At 39.8% G+C, this 19,583-nt stretch overlaps 1 protein-coding gene across 1 annotated transcript in view; it reads left to right on the plus strand.

Moving 5' to 3' along the window:
• The window catches only part of ZWILCH (zwilch kinetochore protein), a 43,053-nt gene that overhangs the window by 11,496 nt on the left and 11,974 nt on the right, over positions 1-19,583 (plus strand). Inside the window, 11 exon segments of the mRNA XM_047767131.1 lie at positions 2,815-2,933; positions 8,008-8,207; positions 8,733-8,803; positions 9,135-9,290; positions 10,823-10,894; positions 14,704-14,797; positions 15,321-15,370; positions 16,295-16,400; positions 16,911-16,990; positions 17,781-17,937; positions 18,437-18,465. Coding sequence (XP_047623087.1) covers positions 2,815-2,933; positions 8,008-8,207; positions 8,733-8,803; positions 9,135-9,290; positions 10,823-10,894; positions 14,704-14,797; positions 15,321-15,370; positions 16,295-16,400; positions 16,911-16,990; positions 17,781-17,937; positions 18,437-18,465 — 1,134 coding nt within the window.

Here is a 19,583-nt window from a genome sequence, read left to right on the forward strand (position 1 = left end):
ACGGGAACTCCAACCTTTGTGTTTTAAATATGGGAACTTTCTGCTATCTTGCACAGAGAACTATATTGAGTCCCTTGTAATAGAGCATGATGGAAGATAGTATGAGAAAAAGAATGTATATATATGTATGACTGGGTCACTTTTCTGTACAGCAGAAATTGACAGAACATTGAAATCAGCTGTACTTGAATTAAAAATTTTCAAAAATAAATATGGGAACTGTTTTGACAGAGCAATAACAGTGATTTTTATTGAGTGTTGATAATGCTGTCACATTGCACAGTTGTTTTGGGGCCAGAACCCCTATTTTGGGTACATTGTTTCCTGAAGTAGATAGGAATAGGATCTGATAGAGGAAAGTGGATATTGCTTTATTTTTATTTTATTTTATTTTATTTTTTTCATCTTTTTAGGGCCCCACCCACGGCATATGGAGGTTCCCAGGCTAGGGGTTGAATCAGAGCTGTAGCCACCAGCCTACACCAGAGCCACAGCAACGCCAGATCTGAGCCACATCAGCAAGCTGCACCACAGCTTACGGCATCTCCAGATCCTGAACCCACTGAGTGAGGCCCGGGATAGAACCTGCATCCTCAGGGATGCTAGTCAGATTCATTTCTGCTGAGCCACGACAGGAACCCCAGATGTTCCTTTAGAAGGAACAACTCTGTCTGCTTTGGAACTCACGTGCTGTCTGAACGCGCATCATGATAAATGACCAGGGAGCTCTTTATTTAAAATATAGACAAAATAAAACTCCTCTATGAGGAGGGAACCTACTTTGTTTCTCCTTTTTATTAATGATACTTAATCTATAGTAGTGGACAGATGGCTTGGAAAATAATTGTATGTGATGGAATTTTTACTTTTATTATGGAGAGACGGGAAAATGTTTGAAGAGCAAAAGATGGTCGGATGAAGTGAATTATCTAGGAAAGATAAAGATGAGCAGAGGGGATTTGTGGAATCAGTCGCCATACTAGTGAGAATGCAGCTTGGAGTTGTGAGGAGTTACCTGGAATTCATTGAGGCCCTGGCATTTTTGAATGGGCAACAATTTAAATGGCATATATTTTTGCAAAGATCAGTAGAGTTTAAAGCCTGAGTTTTAGGCAGATGGATATTGAAAAGTAGAATGGAAGGGAAAAATGACATTTCTTGAAAACTTCTAGTTCCAGGAAACTATTGGAAACCTGGGCCTTGGATGGGAATAAAATCTGGAATCTGGCAGAAGAAATTCAAAGTTGAGAAACATCTCTGTCTGAGAGCTATTAGGTATTTACTGCTAGAAGAGCTTAATGGACAAGAGCTAGAGTTTTGAAAGTCGGACTTGGAGTTCCTGTTGTGGCTCAGTGGTTGACGAATCCAACTAGGAATCATGAGGTTGCGGGTTCGATCCCTGGCCTTGCTTAGTGGGTTAAGGATCTGGCGTTGCCGTGAGCTGTGGTGTTGGTCGCAGATGCAGCTCGGATCCCCGCGTTGCTGTGGCTCTGGCATAGGCTGGTGGCTATGGCTCTGATTCAACCCCTAGCCTGGAAATCTCCATATGCCATGGGAGCGGCCCAAGAAATGGCAAAAAGATAAAAAAAAAAAAAAGGAAAGAAAGTCAGACTGCCTACATATGTGTATATATTCTTTTTTTTTTTTTTTTTTGAACCCACAGCATATGGAGGTTCCCAGGCTAAGGGTCGAATCGACACTGCACCTGGCAGCCTATGCCACAGCCACAGCAGTGTGGGATCTGAGTCTCATCTTTGAATCTTCGACCTACACCTCAGCTCAAAGCAACACCAGATCCCTGACCCATTGATTGAGGCCAGATATTGAACCCACATCCTCATGGATATGTTTTCGTTTCTGGTGTGCCACAATGGAAACTCCCCTACCTAGGTTCACATGTTTGCTTTACCACTCAGCAGCTATGTTATTCTAGGCAAGTTACTTAGCCATTTGTTAACTCAGTTTTCCCATCTATAAAACAAGGTTAATTATAGTATCTATCTCAGAGTTTTTATGAAGAATAAAAGAAAGCTTAGAACAGTGGCTGGTACATGTAATGCTCAGGAAATATTAATTCATATAAATATTGTTATTATTGGCAGAACTGAGCTATTTAACTAATTAAATACATGATTATCAAGAATGCATATGAGAGCTCATAGCCCTAGGGGGAATAGACTTAAAAAGTAAGTGTTGTGGACCATGAGTTTTTGGAATGACAAAATCAGGGAGTCTCCTGTGGGTTTTCCTTGGTGTTTTGTCTTTAGCTCATCATTTGTGCATAGTAGAGCTCTTCTTTTTTTTTTTTTTTGGCCTTTTTGCCATTTTTTGGGCCATTCGCACGGCATATGGAGGTTCCCCAGGCTAGGGGTCTAATCGGAGCTGTAGGTGCTTGCCTACATCAAGAGCCACAGCAACTCGGGATCCGAGCCGCATCTGGGACCTACACCACAGCTCATGGCAATGCTGGATCCTGAACCCACCAAACAAGGCCAGGGATCGAACCCGTAACCTCATCGTTCCTAGTCGGATTCGTTAACCACTGAGCCACAACAGGAACTCCAGCACTTCCTTTTCAGATGATATTATATACTTTGTTCATCAATAGCATGAAGATCAATATCAACTTAGATCAATATCTTTTTATAGGACAGTGGAAATGCTTCTGATGATAAGATTTGTTGGTACCAAACTGGTTTGTAGCTACGATTCTTGCTATAACCCAGTCATTTGTGCTGAAGGGCTTAAAAATTATGTACATTATGTGAATTGACTGTTATCTTAAGTATTCTTTTACTTAAACATTTTTAAAAGCCTTTAGAAAAGGAAGAAACAAGTCATGTTGAAGAACTGCAGTCGGAAGCAACTGCTATTTCTGATTTCTCTACTAGTGAAAATGTTGGACCACTTGCTATACCAGTTGGGAGAGCCAGGTAAGTTTTTTCTTAGGGTAGGGATGAAAGGTAGGATTTAAACTAAAGTGTTCTTATGAACATAGTGAGGGAAATGTGCATCTGTGCAGATCCTTCCCTCTCTCCTTTCTCTTCTCCCTTGATGTGTAGTACACTCAGTGCTTTAAGATAGCTCTACTTGTCTTTCCCGTAGGAATCCCAAGAATGACCGAGACAGTTGGGGTGATCTTCCCATTCCCCTATACTGTTTACTGTTATTACCTAGTAATTGTTTTCCTTTTTTTCTTTTTTGGCCACACCATTGACATATGGAGTTCCTGGGCCAGGGATTGATTTCCAGCCGAAGCTGTGACCCACGCCACAGCTATAGCAATGCCAGATCCTTAACCACTATGCCAGGCTAGGGATAGAACCCTCACCCCTGCAGCGGGCCTGAGCCACTGCAGAGATAATGCCAATCCTGCTGCGCCGCAGTGGGAACTGCTCGTTTTCCTTATCTTTAATCTGGTCCCTCTCTAATCTTTTTTCTTCACTGCTGCCAGAGTCATCTTTATAAAATGACAGCCTTATTGTATTGCTTCTCTGGTTAAAAGCTCTTGAGTAGTTCTTTTGTCACACAATAAAATCCAAATTCCTTATGAGTTACATAGGAGTCTTCACCATCTAGTCTAGTGGTCCTCCATAGGGGTGCCATAGCCAGCAGGCATTTGCAAATATGTAGGGGTACTTTTTGTTTGTCACAATGACTGTGGGAAGCTGTTGACCTGGGCTGTGTATGGTAAATTTCCTGCAGTGCATGGGAGTCTCCTGTCCAATGAGGAATCATTTCACCCAGATGCCGGTAGTGGTGCATTAGAAACCTTACTGCCTCTGACTGCTTTGCCAGCTGTACCTGCTGCCCCAGCCCCCCATAGCCATTTGACTTTTCCTCTTCCTGGTCTCCCTCAACTCCAAAACCAAGAAATCTTTGCCATTAAGGAGTCGTGGAGGATCTAGTCATACATATGATAAATTAGAGAATAAGAACTATAATAACAATATTCACAAAGTGACTTTCCTTCATGGTGGCTTTTTTGTTTTGTTTTGTTTTTCTGTGTAGAAACTTATAAAATATTTTGTAGTTAATCAGTCTTTTGTGCTTTCTGTTTTTTTCAGGGCCGCACCCATGGCATATGGAAATTCCCAGGCTAGGGGTCCAGTTGGAGCTACAACTGTGGGTCTACGCCACAGCCACAGCAACACAGGATCTGAGCCATGTCTGCAACCTACACCACAGCTCACTGCAACACCGGATCCTCGACCCACTGAGCAAGGCCAGGGATGTAACCATCATCTTCATGGATACTAGTTGGATTCATTTCTGCTGTGCCACAACGGGAACTCCCTCATGATTTCTTGATTTTGTCATGTTTGGTCTTTTTTTTTTTTGCTCTCTCACAACTTGAATTTTCTTCTTTTTCTTTCTTTTCTTTCTTTCTTTCTTCTTTCTTTCTTTCTTTCTTTTTTTTTTTTTTTTTTTGTCTTTTTGCCATTTCTAGGGCTGCTTTTGCAGCATATGGAGATTCCCGGGCTAGGGGTCAAATCGGAATTGTAGCTGCTTGCCTACGCCAGAGCCACAGCAACTCAGGATCCAAGCCGCGTCTACAGCCTACACCACAGCTCAAGGCAACGCCGGATCGTTAACCCACTGAGCAAGGCCAGGGATCGAACCCGCAACCTCATGGTTCCTAGTCAGATTCGTTAACCACTGTGCCACAACGGGAACTCCTGAATTTATTTCTTTGTGTTGTTTTCTCCAGCCAGTGTTTGTGTGGATTTATCTACATGCTTATCATTTCTTTGCTCTTCATTTCTTCTTGCATTTCAGACCTTTCTTCTGGGGTAGTTTTATTTCTTTTTTTACAATCCTTTAGAAAAGCCTTTCCTGAACATCTGTTGGTAATAAATTTAGTTTTCATCTCTTTGAAAAAAAAATTTTTTTTTTTTTGGTCTTTTTGTCTTTTAAGGGCTACACCCATGGCATATGGAGGTTCCCAGGCTAGGGGTCGAAGTGGACCTGTAGCACCAGCCTATGCCACAGCCACAGCAACACTGGATCCAAGCCGCATCTGCGACCTACACCACAGCTCATGGCAACACTGGATCCTTAACCCACTGAGCAAGGTCAGGGATCAAACCCACAACCTCATGGTTCCTAGTTGGATTCATTTCCACTGTGTCATGACAGGAACTCCTGAAATAAAATGTTAAGCCATGTTTTTGGATAACTTTTAATTCTGATACAGTTTCAAATTTATAAAAAAGTTGAAAGGGTAGTATAGGAACTTCTGTGTACCCTTAACCAGATTCACCAATTACGTACATTTTACTACCTCTGCTCTGTCATTCTGTCACTTACTCCTCCTCTTCTCCTCCTCCTGTCCGTACCACACTCCCTATATACATATCACACACACATATTTTTCAAAAATGAAATATTGACAGTATGTTGGAGACATTGTGCTCCTTTCCCTTCACTCTGTATTCCCTAAGATCTAGTACCTTGTCTTATATAACCACTGAACAGTGATCAAAATCTGGCAATTTGGAGTTCCTGCTGTGGCACAGTGGGTTAAGAATCTGACTGCAGGGGCATGGGTTCAATCCCCAGCCTGGTGCAGTGGGTTAAAAGATCCACTGTTGCCGCAGCCAAGGTGTAGATCACAGCTGTTGCACAAGATTCAATTCCTGGCCCCGGGAACTTCCATATGCTACAGGTGCAGCCATTAAAAAAATTGGAGGAGTTCCCATTGTGGCTCAGCGAAAACAAATTTGACTATTGTCCATGAGGACGCAGGTTCAATCCCTGGCCAGCCTGGCTCAGTGGGTTAAGGATCTGGCATTGCCATGAACTGTGGTTTAAGTCACAGATGCGGCTCAGATCTGGCATTGCTACGGCATAGACCAGCGGCTACAGCTCTGATTCGTGGCCCCCCCCCCCAAGCTTGGGAACCTCCATATGCCAGGAGTGCAACACTAAAAAGACCAAAAAAAAAAAAGGAAATTTAGCATTGTTACAATACTGCTATCTAAATCACACAGAGTAGATTAAAATTTCCTTAAATGTTCAGTGACTAATGATCTTAAGCATCTTTTCATGTGAGTACTGGCTTCTACTTTCTCCCAGCCTCCCAGCTTTATTAAAATATCTGGAGTTCCCATTGTGGTTCACTGGGTTAAGAACTCAGCATAGTTCTGTGAGGATGTGGTTTTGATCCCTGACCTCAGTGAGTTAAGGATCCCATGTTGCTACAAGCTACAATGTAGGTTGCACATGCAGCTTGGATCTCGTGTTGCTGTGGCTGTGGCGTAGGCCTGTAGCTCCAGCTCTGATTCAAGCCCTAGCCTGGGAATGTTAGACCATATGTTGAACTCCCTGCTTTTAGTAGCTATGATCCTATCACACTGTCACTTTCTGGTGTGGGCTTCTTCTTTTTTCTTTTTTTTCTTTTTAGGGCCACACCCGTGGCATATGGAAGTTCCCAGGCTACGGGTCAAATCAGAGCCACAGCTGTAGGCCTATACTGAGTGACAGCAACACCAAATCCAAGCCACATCTGCCACCTACACCACAGCTCGTGGCAACACAGATCCTTTAACCCACTGAGTGAGGCCAGGGATCGAACCTGCATCCTCATGGATATTAGTCAGGTTCTTAACCTGCTGAGCCACAATGGGAACTCCTGGTGCCGGCATCTTGATCTGCCTTGTGTCTCTTTCTCCCACCTTTACACTGGTGAAATATGTATTTTGCCACTTAGTTTCCATATCTTTGTTTCTAGGATACTATGATGTTGTGATTTATAATAAGAAACGTATTTGGTGTTTGTCCACCGTTCCTGGCATTCTTCATTCTAAAACCTTTGGAATTTCCTAAGTGTTGAGACCAATAAAGGTGTCTTTTGTTATCTTAATGAGGTAATTTTTGGACTGCCCTTAGGTAACCAAACTATGGGTTTCCAGGTAAAGAACCTTGTGGCTAAAAGGTTGGAACTTTGAGACCCACCCCAGCCTTGGGAGGGGAGAGGGGCTGGAGGTTGAGTTCCATCACCAGTGGCTAATGATTTATTTACTCAATCATGCCTATGTAATGAAACCTCCATTAAAACCCAAAATCAGGAGTTCCCATTGTGGCGCAGCGGAAACAAATCCCACTAGTATCCATGAAGATGAAGGTTCGATCCCTGGCCTTGCTCAGTGGGTCCGGGATTTGGCGTTGCTGTGACTTTGGTATCGTCCAGCAGCTGTAGTTCCAGTTCTAACCCCTAGCTTGGGAACTTTCATTTGCAGTGGGTGTGGCCCTAAAAAAGCAAGAAACAACCCCCCCCAAAAACCCAAAAGGAGGAGTTCCCACTATGGCACAACAGGATCTGCAGCATCTCTGCAGTGCCAGGATGCAGGTTCGATCCCTTTCACAGCACAGTGGGTTAAAGGATCTGGTGTTGCTATAGTTGTGGCATAGGTCATAACAATGGCTCAAGTCTAATCCCTGGCCTGGGAACTCCACATGATTTGAGGCAGCCAGAAAAGAAACCACAAAAACCAAATGGAAAGGGTTTAGAGAGTGTATCATAGGAGCTCTGTGCCCTTTCCCTATGCATCTCATCCATCTGGCTATTCTTGAGTTCTACCTTTTTGTAATAAATTGGTAGTCTAGGAAGTAAAATGTTTCTATGAGTTCTCTGAGCCCCACTAGCAAATTAATTGAACCCAAGGAAGGGGTTGTTAGAACCTGTGATCGATCTATAGCCAGTTGTTCAGACACACAAGTGACAACTTGGAATTGACAATTGGAAGTGGGTAGGGGGACAAGTCTTGTAGGACTGAGTCTTTAACCTATGGGAGCTGATGCTGTCTTTGGGTAGATAGTGTCAGAATTGCCTGATGTAAGGAAAAACCTCATACACTGAAATTGGATATAGAAACTTAGATGGTGACCAGAAGTAGGATCAGAGTCAGAATCACAGATACTATTCATGGTATCTTTGGAAAAGAACGCTTTTGACTGATTGACAGTCTCTACCTATAATTTATGCTTCCTATTCTTGTTCCCAAGGCAGTTAATTGGACTCTACACCATGGCTCACAATCCTAATATGACCCATTTGAAGATTAATCGGCCAGTTACTGCCCTTCCACCCCTTTGGGTAAGGTGTGACAGTTCAGATCCTGAAGGTACCTGTTGGCTGGGAGCTGAGCTTATCACAACCAATAACGACATTACAGGAATTGTCTTATATATGGTCACCTGTAAAGGTGAGAGCTCACTCCTCTTACTTTTAGTGTGTATATGTATTTATATATTCATTTGTATGGTTATTTTGTGGTTTTTACTGAGACTTGATGTTATTAAGAGGGAAGTACACACAGTGGATCTTGTGTTAGCCACCATGAATCTACTCTAGTGTGTAATTTGCAGTGTGAGGAAGATATTCCAGAAACAGATTTCTAAAAGTCTGAACAAGAGTTTATGGCTTTCTTGTTTGGGTTTTATTCCATTTATATGCATGTATTTTTGGAAATTTTCATTGGAGGATAAAAAGTTGAATATAATGATAATATTCTAATTTCATAGTGGGCATTTAACTACATTTTGGTAGTAGATTGTCTTTTGTTTCACTTTCCTTCTTTTAAAAACATTCCATCTGTGATTGAAAATTTAATTTAAAAAATTATTAGTGTTAAGTTGTGATACCCTTAGAGTTTCAGGACTGTGATTAGCTCTAATGGTGTAATTTTGAATTGTATCTTTAAATTTTTCTCTTCTTTCATGGCCTTTAGCTGATAAAAATTTTTCTGTAAAACTTGAAGATCTAAAAAACTTACACATGAAAAGACATCACTTGTCTACTGTAAGTATTTCTTTTCTATTCATTTTATTTTCTTCAAATTGCTATCGATCTGCCTTTCCAGTTTGAATATTTTTTCACTCCTAATATGATGAGATATTTTTCTTTAGTATTAAACTATTTGTATTTATTTTCATATCAACTGATGACTGAAAATATATATGCCTTGCCTTTTAGCTAATCTTTGTGATGAAAAAGAATTATCTTATTTTTGCATTTGGGATAAAAGCATGATACTTTATCTTCTTTTGGGAGAAGAAACAAAGTAGTTAGGATAATGGGTCTTTGCCCTTGTGAAAACGTAGCTAATTGTCTGCGGGTTATACTCTTTCAGTTAACAGCCAGGGGCTTTGCCCAGTATGAGCTCTTTAAGTCCACTGCCTTGGATGATATAGCTGCTGCATCACAGACTACGATCACTTTGGATATTTCCTGGAGTCCTGTGGATGAGATTCTTCAAATCCCTCCACTCTCTTCCACTGCAACTCTGGTAGGATTGAATCCCAATTTTCTGTTGAGTTTACTCAGTGTGGGTTTACTTTGAACTTGCTTGAGGTTAGTGCCGTGTGTCTCCAGCCCAGACCCAGCCTCACCCTCCCTGAACAGCACTGAAAGGCTCAGATTGCCCCTGAATTCTCACCCTTGCAGCCAGTGGAAGTTTTGCCAGGTGATCTGATCTGTTATCAACAGGGCTGCAATTATGTAATTTAAGAATTTTCCAGTGATTACTACAGTCTCTCCTTTCCGTAAAAGAGAGCAGATGGTGCACTCTGTCATGAATCACTATTCTATTAAGACCTTTTACCCCATGTTATATTTCTAGGATCTATCTTAAGAAGTCAGAATTGATAACAAAAATATATATACAGGAGTTCCCTCATGGCTCAGCAGGTTACGGACCCAGGGTGGCTCTGGTTCCAGCTGTGGCACAGGTTTGATCCCTGGTCTAGGAACTTCCGCGTGCTACAGACATGGCCAAAAATAAATAAATAAATAAGTTTCCATGATGAAATTGTATGTGTTTTTAATCATGACTTAAAGTATCTTTGATAGTGAGTAAAATGGTTATTATTAAGTGAAAAAGTACAAATTTATTACAGTAATATCAACTATGGTTTTAAAAAATGTACACAAAGGCCTAGATAGTGTTAAAAATAGATCCCTCAGGGTGCTGGACTTAATGATCAATTATATTATTATTATTATTATTATTTTGTCTTTTTAGGGTCAATCCCGAGGCATATGGAGGTTCCCAGGCTAGGGGTCAAATCAGAGCTATAACCACTGACCTATACCACAGCCACAGCAACACCAGATCTGAGCTGCATCTATGACCTACACCACAGCTCATGGTAACGCCAGATCCTTAACCCACTGAGCAAGGGCAGGGACCAAACTTGCATCCTCATGGGTACTAGTCAGATTCGTTTCCACTGAGTCATGGCAGGAACTCCCAACTATATTCTTAATGCTCTTCTTTTCCTGTAATAGGGATATATATACAGTGGCATCAGCTTTTTTCTTTCACACCATTACCCCCCTTTTTTTAAGGTATTAGGTTTGTAAAACTTTGACCTCTAGTTAAGACAGCAAGACAGCACACTGTTGGTTTAGTTAGAAGTCTAACGACCATATTTATTGGGGAAGAGGTATTATTTTTGGTGTGTGGTAGTGCTAAATTTATTACTGAGACTTGAAATATATTTATTTATATTTTTAGTCCTTGTCCTTTTGGAAATGCAGTGGAACAGAGCAGGAGAACATGTGTTCCATGTACCTACATTTGTGTTGCAGAGAATGGGTGTGGTGGCCTGAATTTAGGTTACTGTGTTGGGATGGGCAGGATCTGTAGTATATCTGGGGAAGGTGTTTGAAAATGAAATATTGACCTACTTTTTCAGTTCACTAGTGCTGGATGAAATATATTTTTAAATGTGTGGGTAGCTGGAAACACAGGTAACTGTGACTCTGATACAGAGAAGATAGAATTATCGATGAAAACTGACTCTGGAAATTTTTTAGAATATTAAGGTGGAATCGGGAGAGCCTAGAGGTCCTCTGAGTCATCTTCACAGAGAACTGAAATTTCTTCTTGTGAGTATCCTTCTGGAATTTGTTACTTGCATGTTTTCATTAACCTAATGTTTTCATAAAAATATTTGTTAGTATCATTGCTCTTTAGTTGTGTGTTCTTCAAAACTTGTTCCAAATGTTATGTGCTTGGCAATTTAGACAGTTTAATTGACTATATGGTAGGTGTCCTTGCAATTAAAGGAAGTATTCATTAGATAGTAGTTAATAGTTAACAGTTTTTTCACCTTTTTTACTGAAGTATTTGGGTTTTATTCATATGATTGATTCCCTTCTTTCCAGACGAGTCAGCTACCAGTGTATTCCAAATGCATGTTAATAACTGGGATTTTGATTGATGCTATAGATTATAATGAGCATGTGTTTCAAGAATTTTATGTTTCAGTAATTTTAGCTCCACTTTATAAACTGAATCTCAGGGTGGGGGTTAGCTTGGCACACAAAGCCTGTTATATGTTGTATCCAATCAGTGCCCTACCTCTTTTTTCTTTAAACAGCTTTATTGAGATAAAAATTACATCCCATAAAACTTACTCATTTTAAGTGTACATTTCAGTGGTTTTTAGTATACTGACAGAGTTGTACAACCATGACCGTATTTAATTTTAGGGTATTTTCATCACCCCCCAAAGAAACTCCATACCCATTAGCAGAAACCTCCCACCCCTGGCAGCCATTAATCTAGTTTCTGTAGTACTTGGTTCCTTTTTATTACTGAATAACATTCTAGTGTATAAATATACTACATTTTTGTTTATCCATTCATGAGTTGATGGATGTTTCAGTTGTTTCTGTTTCTTGGCTAGTTATGAATGATGCTGCCATGAATAGTCATATATAAGATTTTATGTGGCACATGTTTACACATCTCTTGGATGGATTTGTTGGGTCACATGGTAACTCTTTTTAACCTTTTGAGGAACTTCCAAACTGTAACTTTTCCAAAGTGGCTGCATCATTTTACATTTCCACCAGCAGTGTGTGTGAGGGTTCCAATTTCTCCATATCTTTTCCAGTACTTGATACTGTCTTTTTTGTTGTTGTTGTTGTTACAGCCATCCTGGGAGGGTGGGATAAAGTGGTATCTCATTATGGTTTTGATTTGCATGTCCCTGATGGCTAATGACATTTAGCATCTTCTCATGTTTGTTTTGTGTTTTTGTTTTTGTTTTTGGTATTTTTAGGACTGCACCTGCAGCATATGGAAATTCCCAGGCTAGGGGTCAAATCGGAGCTACAGCTGCTGGCCCTACACCACAGCCACAGCAACACCAGATCCAGGCTGCCTCTGTGACCTACACCACAGCTCACGGCAATGCCAAATCCTTTAACCCACTGATCAAGGCCAGGGATCAAACCCACATCCTCATGGATGCTAGTTGGGTTCATTACCACTGAGCCACAATGAGAAATACCTTTTCTTCTTTCTTGAAAGCTCCTCTTTCAAGATATACTCTGGGGCTTTCATCACACGTCTACCCTCCTATCTCTGCGCTCCTCTCTCCACCCTGGCAGAGGCCTTACCATTTAGCGATTTGACTAATGCTTTTATAAGGGAACTTCAGGCTCCTGTCTTTAAGCTGATACCCCTTCCAGTCTTTCCCACTTGTATCAAACTATCTCCCACTTGAGTAGAGGGCTCTTCCTTCAAATTCTAAATATGTCCAAAGGGAAACTTGACATCTTCTTCAGACTAGATTCCCTTTAAAAAACCTCCTATTTCTTTCTGTGTTTTTACCATTCCTTTAATTTCCCAGGCTAGAAACCTTATCTTTTACTTTAGAAAGGACTGTCTCTACCACTACCACTTATTGCCACAGCTAGAAGCTACCACTCTACTGTGTGCCCAGCATGTGGTGCTAAGTAGTTCAGTTATTTTGCCTGAGGTGTTAGTAACTGGTCCGTGGAAGACCTGGTTTAAAACTCACTCAGGTACATGTCTATCTGATTTAAAAGTCCATGCTTTGTTACAGTCTTCCTTATAAATCACGGGATCTTAGATGTTTTATCTCTCTCTCTCTACCCCTCCATATCCTATTGTTTCTTTGTTTTTCATTTGAGGAACACACTGTGCCCATCTTGGTTAAAGCCCTTGTCACATCCCTCCTGGACCACTCTAATGATCCTTCGTTGTTTCACAACAGGGACATACTCTTGGCATCTTGGGCAGGTTTATTCTTTGGAGATTGGGACCATTTTATACAAAACAGAATGCCCCAAACGCTCTGGTACTCGCAGTCATTGTGACATCAGAAGTTATCTTAGTTTTCCAAAGACCCCCAAGGGGTGGAGGAGGATCTCATTTCTGTTGGTCTCACTTCTCTTTTCCTTAGAATCTGTATTTTTCCCTGACTTTAGCAGTACTAGTGGCTTGCAGAGGTTCCCAGGCCCAGGGTTTGAACCCACTCTACCACAGTGACCCGAGCCACAGCAATGACAACACTGGATTCTTAACCGGAGAACTCCAGTATTTTGGCTATTTCTGGTAGAGAAATTCTTATCTGCTTAATCATGTCATTTTTCTGTCAAAAATCAACAATGGCTGTTGTCTTCCATATGAAATAAAAAATCTTTGAAGGTGTTAAGGTCACTATTCCTGTCTAACCCTTATTCCTTTGAGTCTGATTTGATTTGCCTCCCTTGCCTGGGAGTTTTCTCCACCCTGGGTGGAATCATCCCACCTTCTTCATCTTATTCCTGCTCTGTAGCCAGTGGTTCCCTCATTTGAGTTGAGCTGGTGTTTCTCATTGTTCCTCTGGCCATTCCAGCCCATCTTGACCTCTTTCCTTACTTCAGTTTAGCTATTGTACATATAGATGTGAACTTCAGTCATCTTCATATTTATTGTTTCCCAATTATTTCAGCTGCAATATCGATCCTCCTTAACCAAAATTAGAAGCATCTTCTAAGGCAGACTCATGGGTCTTGAATGCTCTCTAGCACCTATGCACACATAATCAGAGTTCATTGGCACATCAGACTGCCAGATATGTGTCCTGGGACTGTCAGTTTCTATTGTGCCACCTTAAGCAAGTTAATTAGGCTCTTTTAGTCTCAATAAAATGGGAGTAGTAGTAGTATCTACCTCATAGGGTGTTTGTAAGGATTAAGCAACATACTGCATCTGAAGTTCCCGTCCTGGCACAGTGGAAATGAATCGCAGTAGGAACCATGAGATTTCGGGTTTGATCCCTGGCCTCGCTCAGTGGGTTAAGGATCCCGAATTGCTGTGAGCTGTGGTGCAGGTCACAGATGAGACTCAGATCCTGCATTGCTGTGGCTCTGGTGTGGGCTGGCGGCTACAGTTCTTATTGGACTCCTAGCCTGGGAACCACCATATGCGGCAGGTACAGCCCTTAAAAAAAAAAAAAAAAAAAATTCTGTATCTAAAACACATAGGAGTTCCCATCGTGGCTCAGTGGTTAATGAATCCAACTAGGATCCATGAGGTTGCGGGTTTGATCCCTGCCCTTGCTCAGTGGGTTAAGGATCCGGCATTGCTATGAGCTGTGGTGTAGGTTGCAGACGTGGCTTGGATCTGGCATTGCTGTGGCTTGTGGTTCAGGCCGACGGCTACAGCTCCGATTAGACCCCTAGCCTGGGAACCTCCATATGCCGCAGAAGCAGCCCTAGAAATGGCAAAAAGACTAAATAAATAAATAAATAAACAAACATTTAGAACAGTCCTTGGCATCTGATTAAACATTCAAGAAGTATTATACTGATTAATATTATTATTAAATGCCTTACTGATTAAACTATGTCTTCTGCAACAAGTTTTAGGTTTTACATTTTTTTTAAATCTCTCACAGGTTTTGGCTGTTGGTTTGAGGACTGGTGTAACTGAATGGCCTGAGCCTCTGGAAGCAAAATCTGCTGTTGAACTTGTGCAGGAATTTCTGAATGGTGTTTGTTTACTTAAGTCATACTTGCTTTTCTTTTTGTTTACTTTTCTTAATTGGGAATTTATACTTGCTGTGTTTAAATATTAGTTGTCTTTTTAGGCTTGGTTTTCCTTTTGGTTGGGATATATCTAAAGCTCTGAGGTCTGTCATGGTGAGAGGGACAGCTATCATTCTGAATTGCTAATGGTAAACGTCTCAGTAATTTTAGAATAGTATGTATTTATATTTTTTATGCTGCAATCATATTTCAGATTTCAGGAGAAGAGGGATGAACAGTAACCTTTGAGCACCTTCCATGTGCTTGACATTGTGTGTCAGGAGATTTCACGGTACCTCAGTTTGTCCTCACACCCCTACGTAGTGGGTGTGTGTTATAACCTCTATTGGAGAGTTCTGTAATTTGCTAAAATACCAGTTTGCACTTCTACTATCCTCATTTGCCATTTGGAAATAGGATTAGGATGGAGATAATTTGGAAAGCAGAAAAGTAAATCCAGAGTTAATAAGCTTTTACCACTTTCTAGACTTAAATACGCTGAATGGATTTGGTGATTCTACCAAAAAGGACACAGAGGTAAGTGATTGCTATCAGAACTGTACACTGAAGTAGCTTGTACAGTTTGGTTGTGCTGTTGTCTTTCATGTCATACAATCTCAAATGAATCTGGTACAGCCAAGCAGTATTATGAGCATACTTTTTTGTTGCTCTTTCATGTCAGCACTGGCAATTATTTTCCTTGAGAACTGATAAATATTTTTATTTATTTATTTACTTATTTATTTTGCTTTTTTAGGGCTGCACCTGAGGCATGTGGAGGTTCCCAGGCTAGGGGTCAAATCAGAGATACAGCTGCCGGCCTACACCAGAGCCATAGCAATGCAGGATCCGAACCACATCTGTGACCTACACCACAGCTCATGGCAACACCAGATCCTTAATCCACTGAGTGAGGCCAGGGATCCAACCCGCAACCTAGTCAGATTCGTTTCTGGTCTGCCACGATGGGAACTCCAAGAACTGATAAATATTTTTAAAGGGAACAAATATATTTATTATTAATTGCTTACTACAGAGAACTGAAAATGTCTATGTTAATATACTGTTAACATATGATATTACTATAGTATATTAATATGCTGTAGGATGGTATGTTAATATGCCACAGGTGACATTATTAAGTTGCACTAAATTTGTTATTTGACAAAAAGGAAGATGGAGACAAAGGTAATTAAATATTTTTCCATGGGAGGAAAGTTGAATGCTTGCTTTTAGGCCTCATAGTTTAAAAAGAATTTTAGGGGTACAGTTTTTGACTGTCTATTGATTTATATCTCCTCATTAGTGAATGAACTTAGAGAAGATGCATTCATGTCTCTTTTTGAGTGTGTTCATGATTTCACATTTTCTCAGAGCAGCATTTGAAAGCTTATTGGTCTTAAACCTTTTTATTCTTTGAAAAGTAAACTGAGTATTCTCTGGCACTCACTTCTTTTCCAGGCAGTGAAGCATGACTCCGCCGCAGTTGATCAGTCCATGGCATGTCTTCTTACAGTACGTGGTGATCTTGATTTTGCTGAGCAGCTGTGGTGCAAAATGAGCAGTAGTAGGTATCCATTAGGGTTGTGAAATAAAATTTTTCCTGTTATGTCTTAGGCTTACTTTTAAGTCTTTTGGAAATAATACATTGTGTACTGCTAGTCTTGTGTGGACATCTGGTTCCTATTTTATCAAAATCATTTCTAATAATGCATTGGCATATTCTACTCAAGAATTGTACTAAGACAAGGCAATTCATAGAATCTGTTTTTTTTCTCCTAACTAAAGTATAAGATTGGTTTTTATGCTATATTTGTAATGAACCAAAACATATACCTTAGTTGAGATTAAGAAAATGAAAAGATACTCTGTAATATTTTACTAAATATGTCATTTTATGTTAGTAAGTTTCTTTTTTATAAAATGCTCTCAAGAGGGAGGGGCTTTAATTTCTTTCCCCCTTCCCCATTCATAAAGTTCAGATACTTCACTTCATTTGTGTATCCTTAAAATTGATGACATATATAATCTGCAGAAGTGACCATGAAAATAATGTTAGACTGACTTGTTTTCCAAGCTGTGATTTCTTATCAAGACTTGGTGAAGTGTTTTGCATTGATCATCCAGAGTCTCCAACGTGGTGATATACAGCCATGGGTAGGTTTAGTATTGTTTGTTAGAACCTTTTCTCATCAGCATATCACACTGGTTAAGGACACAAGTTCTGAAGAAGACTGTTTGAGATTGAATTCCAGCTCTGCTACTTTCTAGCTGTGTAAACTTGGGCTGGTTCCTTAATTCATGTACAGTGCTTAGCATCTAGCTTAAGGTTAAGTGCTTAGTATTTGTAAGCTACTAATATTGTAATTGTTACTGTTGCTGTGAATGATTATTCTGATATACTACTGATGAGAATACAAATTGGAACACTGTCTAAAAAGCAGTTAGGATAAAGTATTGAGAGCCTCAAAATGTATCCAGCCTAAGGTCATGCAGAAATATTTATCAAGATATGGAGTTCCAATTGTGGCTCAGTGGGTTAGTAACCTGACTAGTATCCTTGAGGATGTGGGTTTGATCCCTGGCCCTGCTCAGTGGGTTATGGATCTGGTATTGCCATGAGCTGTGGTGTAGTTGCAGATGCAGCTCAGATCTGGCATTGCTGTGGCTGTGGTATAGGCTGGCAGCTGCAGCTCCAATTGAACCCCTAGCCTGGGAACTTCCGTACGCCACATGTGTGCACCACCCCCCAAAAATTTCTTGGAGTGGTGCTTTAGAAACTGATAGGTTTGTAACTTGGGTGCTTTTATCTGAATAATTTGTAGTGTTAGGACATGAATGTAAGCTTATAGTTCTTAGCTTTTAGCTAATGCAGTTCACTTTTCTTTTGCTTGATGGACTTTTTATATTTTTATTTGTGGTTTTATCAACTTTTCTCAATTTCTAGCTTCATAGTGGGAGTAACAGTTTACTAAGTAAGCTCATTCATCAGTCTTACCATGGAACCATGGACACGGTTTCTCTCAGCGGGACTGTTCCAGTTCAGATGCTTTTGGAAATTGGTTTGGATAAATTGAAGAAAGATTATATCTGTTTTTTCATAGGTAGGTCCCTTGTCCAGCTTAAAAAATGAAAAGCTGCATCACAATTGTCAGCCATGGGTATTCTCAGATTTTATCTTTGTTCTTGTCCCTAATTATTTGTAGTCCTGGCTTTGTCCCTGGTTCACTGTGAGATAGACAGTTCCATTTTCTGAGCCTTAGTTTCCCCCTTGATAAAGATAGTAGATTAAAGATAGCTATAGTTTTTGTTTGTCTTTAGTTCAAACATTTTGAGATTCTGTAAAGTTAATGTAGTAAATTAAAGATGTTATTTTAATACCCATCATTTGGTTGTTTTTACTAGGGGCAAACTGTAATCATTTTTAGAATAAGTATTAGTTTATATTTATAGTGTAATGTAACAGAAATTTGGCTTTTTGTGAGAAACTGTTTAGCTTGAACATTTCTTTTATTTATGAACTATGAAATTTTTTCTTAGGTTCTTAATGTGTAATAGATAATACCTAAAGCTTATTTGCATATATGTGTTTTTTCTTGATAGGTCAGGAACTTGCATCTTTGAATCATTTGGTGAGTTTATTTTTTTATTCTAAAGTTGGTTTTTCTTTTATTCAGTCATTCCACATACAGTTATTAAGTGCCTATTCTGTGCCAGCCTCTGTCCTAGGAAACATAAATAAGACAATTAATTATAATATCTAGTAAGGGAGATAAAAAAAAGCCCATTCCATGTCACTTCTCATTTTCTATAAATTTATGATGGTAACATAAAGTTGTATCGTACTTAAGCCAATGTACTCCCACAACTCTGATTTATCAAAATGGTTAAGGAATGCCTTTCTTTGATAGGCCCTATAAGGAAATATTTCCTTTATATTCTCCTGACCCATTTCTATTACACATGAAAGATTACTTTCTGAAGAATTTGTTATGTTCTTTAACATATTGATTCAAAAGATTCAAAACCCAGACGATTATGAGCTTTTATATTTTCCTAGTGTCTTGATTTAGAAAGTTAAAGAGATTAAAGAGCATTCATACTGACCCTTGACATTTGTTGTAAGACTGTTTTAGAAAATGGATCTTCAAATGACATCTTTCTCATAAAAAAACAATATAGGAAAACTCTAGCTTTATCTGTTGTACGAAGTAAGACTCAAGTGGATTCTTTTGAGGGTTTTTTTTTTTTTTTTGCTATTCAAAATTTAAGCATTTTCTTAAGGGTGCATATTTTTAGTGGAAACTTTTTTTATACATATTTTTCTAAACTTGGAAAATTAATAACATTTTTGAAAATTGCAATATAACACAAATATACCTTTAATCTTATCACTCAAGTGTGAGTGCCCTTATTTTTATGAATTCCCCTCAAATCATTTAATTTCTTTTGTCTTTTTAGGGCCACATGTTTGGCACATGGAAGTTGCCAGGCTAGGGGCTGAATTAGAGCTACAGCTGCTGGCCTATACCACAGCCACAGCAACACTGGATACAAGGCACATCTGCGACCTACACTGCAGCTTGTGGTGATGCTGGATCCTTAACCCACTGAGTGAGGCCAGTGATTGAACCTGTATCCTCATGGGTGCTAGTAGGATTTGTAACCTGCTGAGCCACAATAGGAACTTCTCAAATCATTTAATAGGCCTGTTTTTTAAAAAATATAATTTGACTCCAGACTTTTAACA

This window comes from Phacochoerus africanus, chromosome 2 (genome assembly GCF_016906955.1).
Source record: "Phacochoerus africanus isolate WHEZ1 chromosome 2, ROS_Pafr_v1, whole genome shotgun sequence".
Lineage (NCBI taxonomy): Eukaryota > Metazoa > Chordata > Mammalia > Artiodactyla > Suidae > Phacochoerus > Phacochoerus africanus.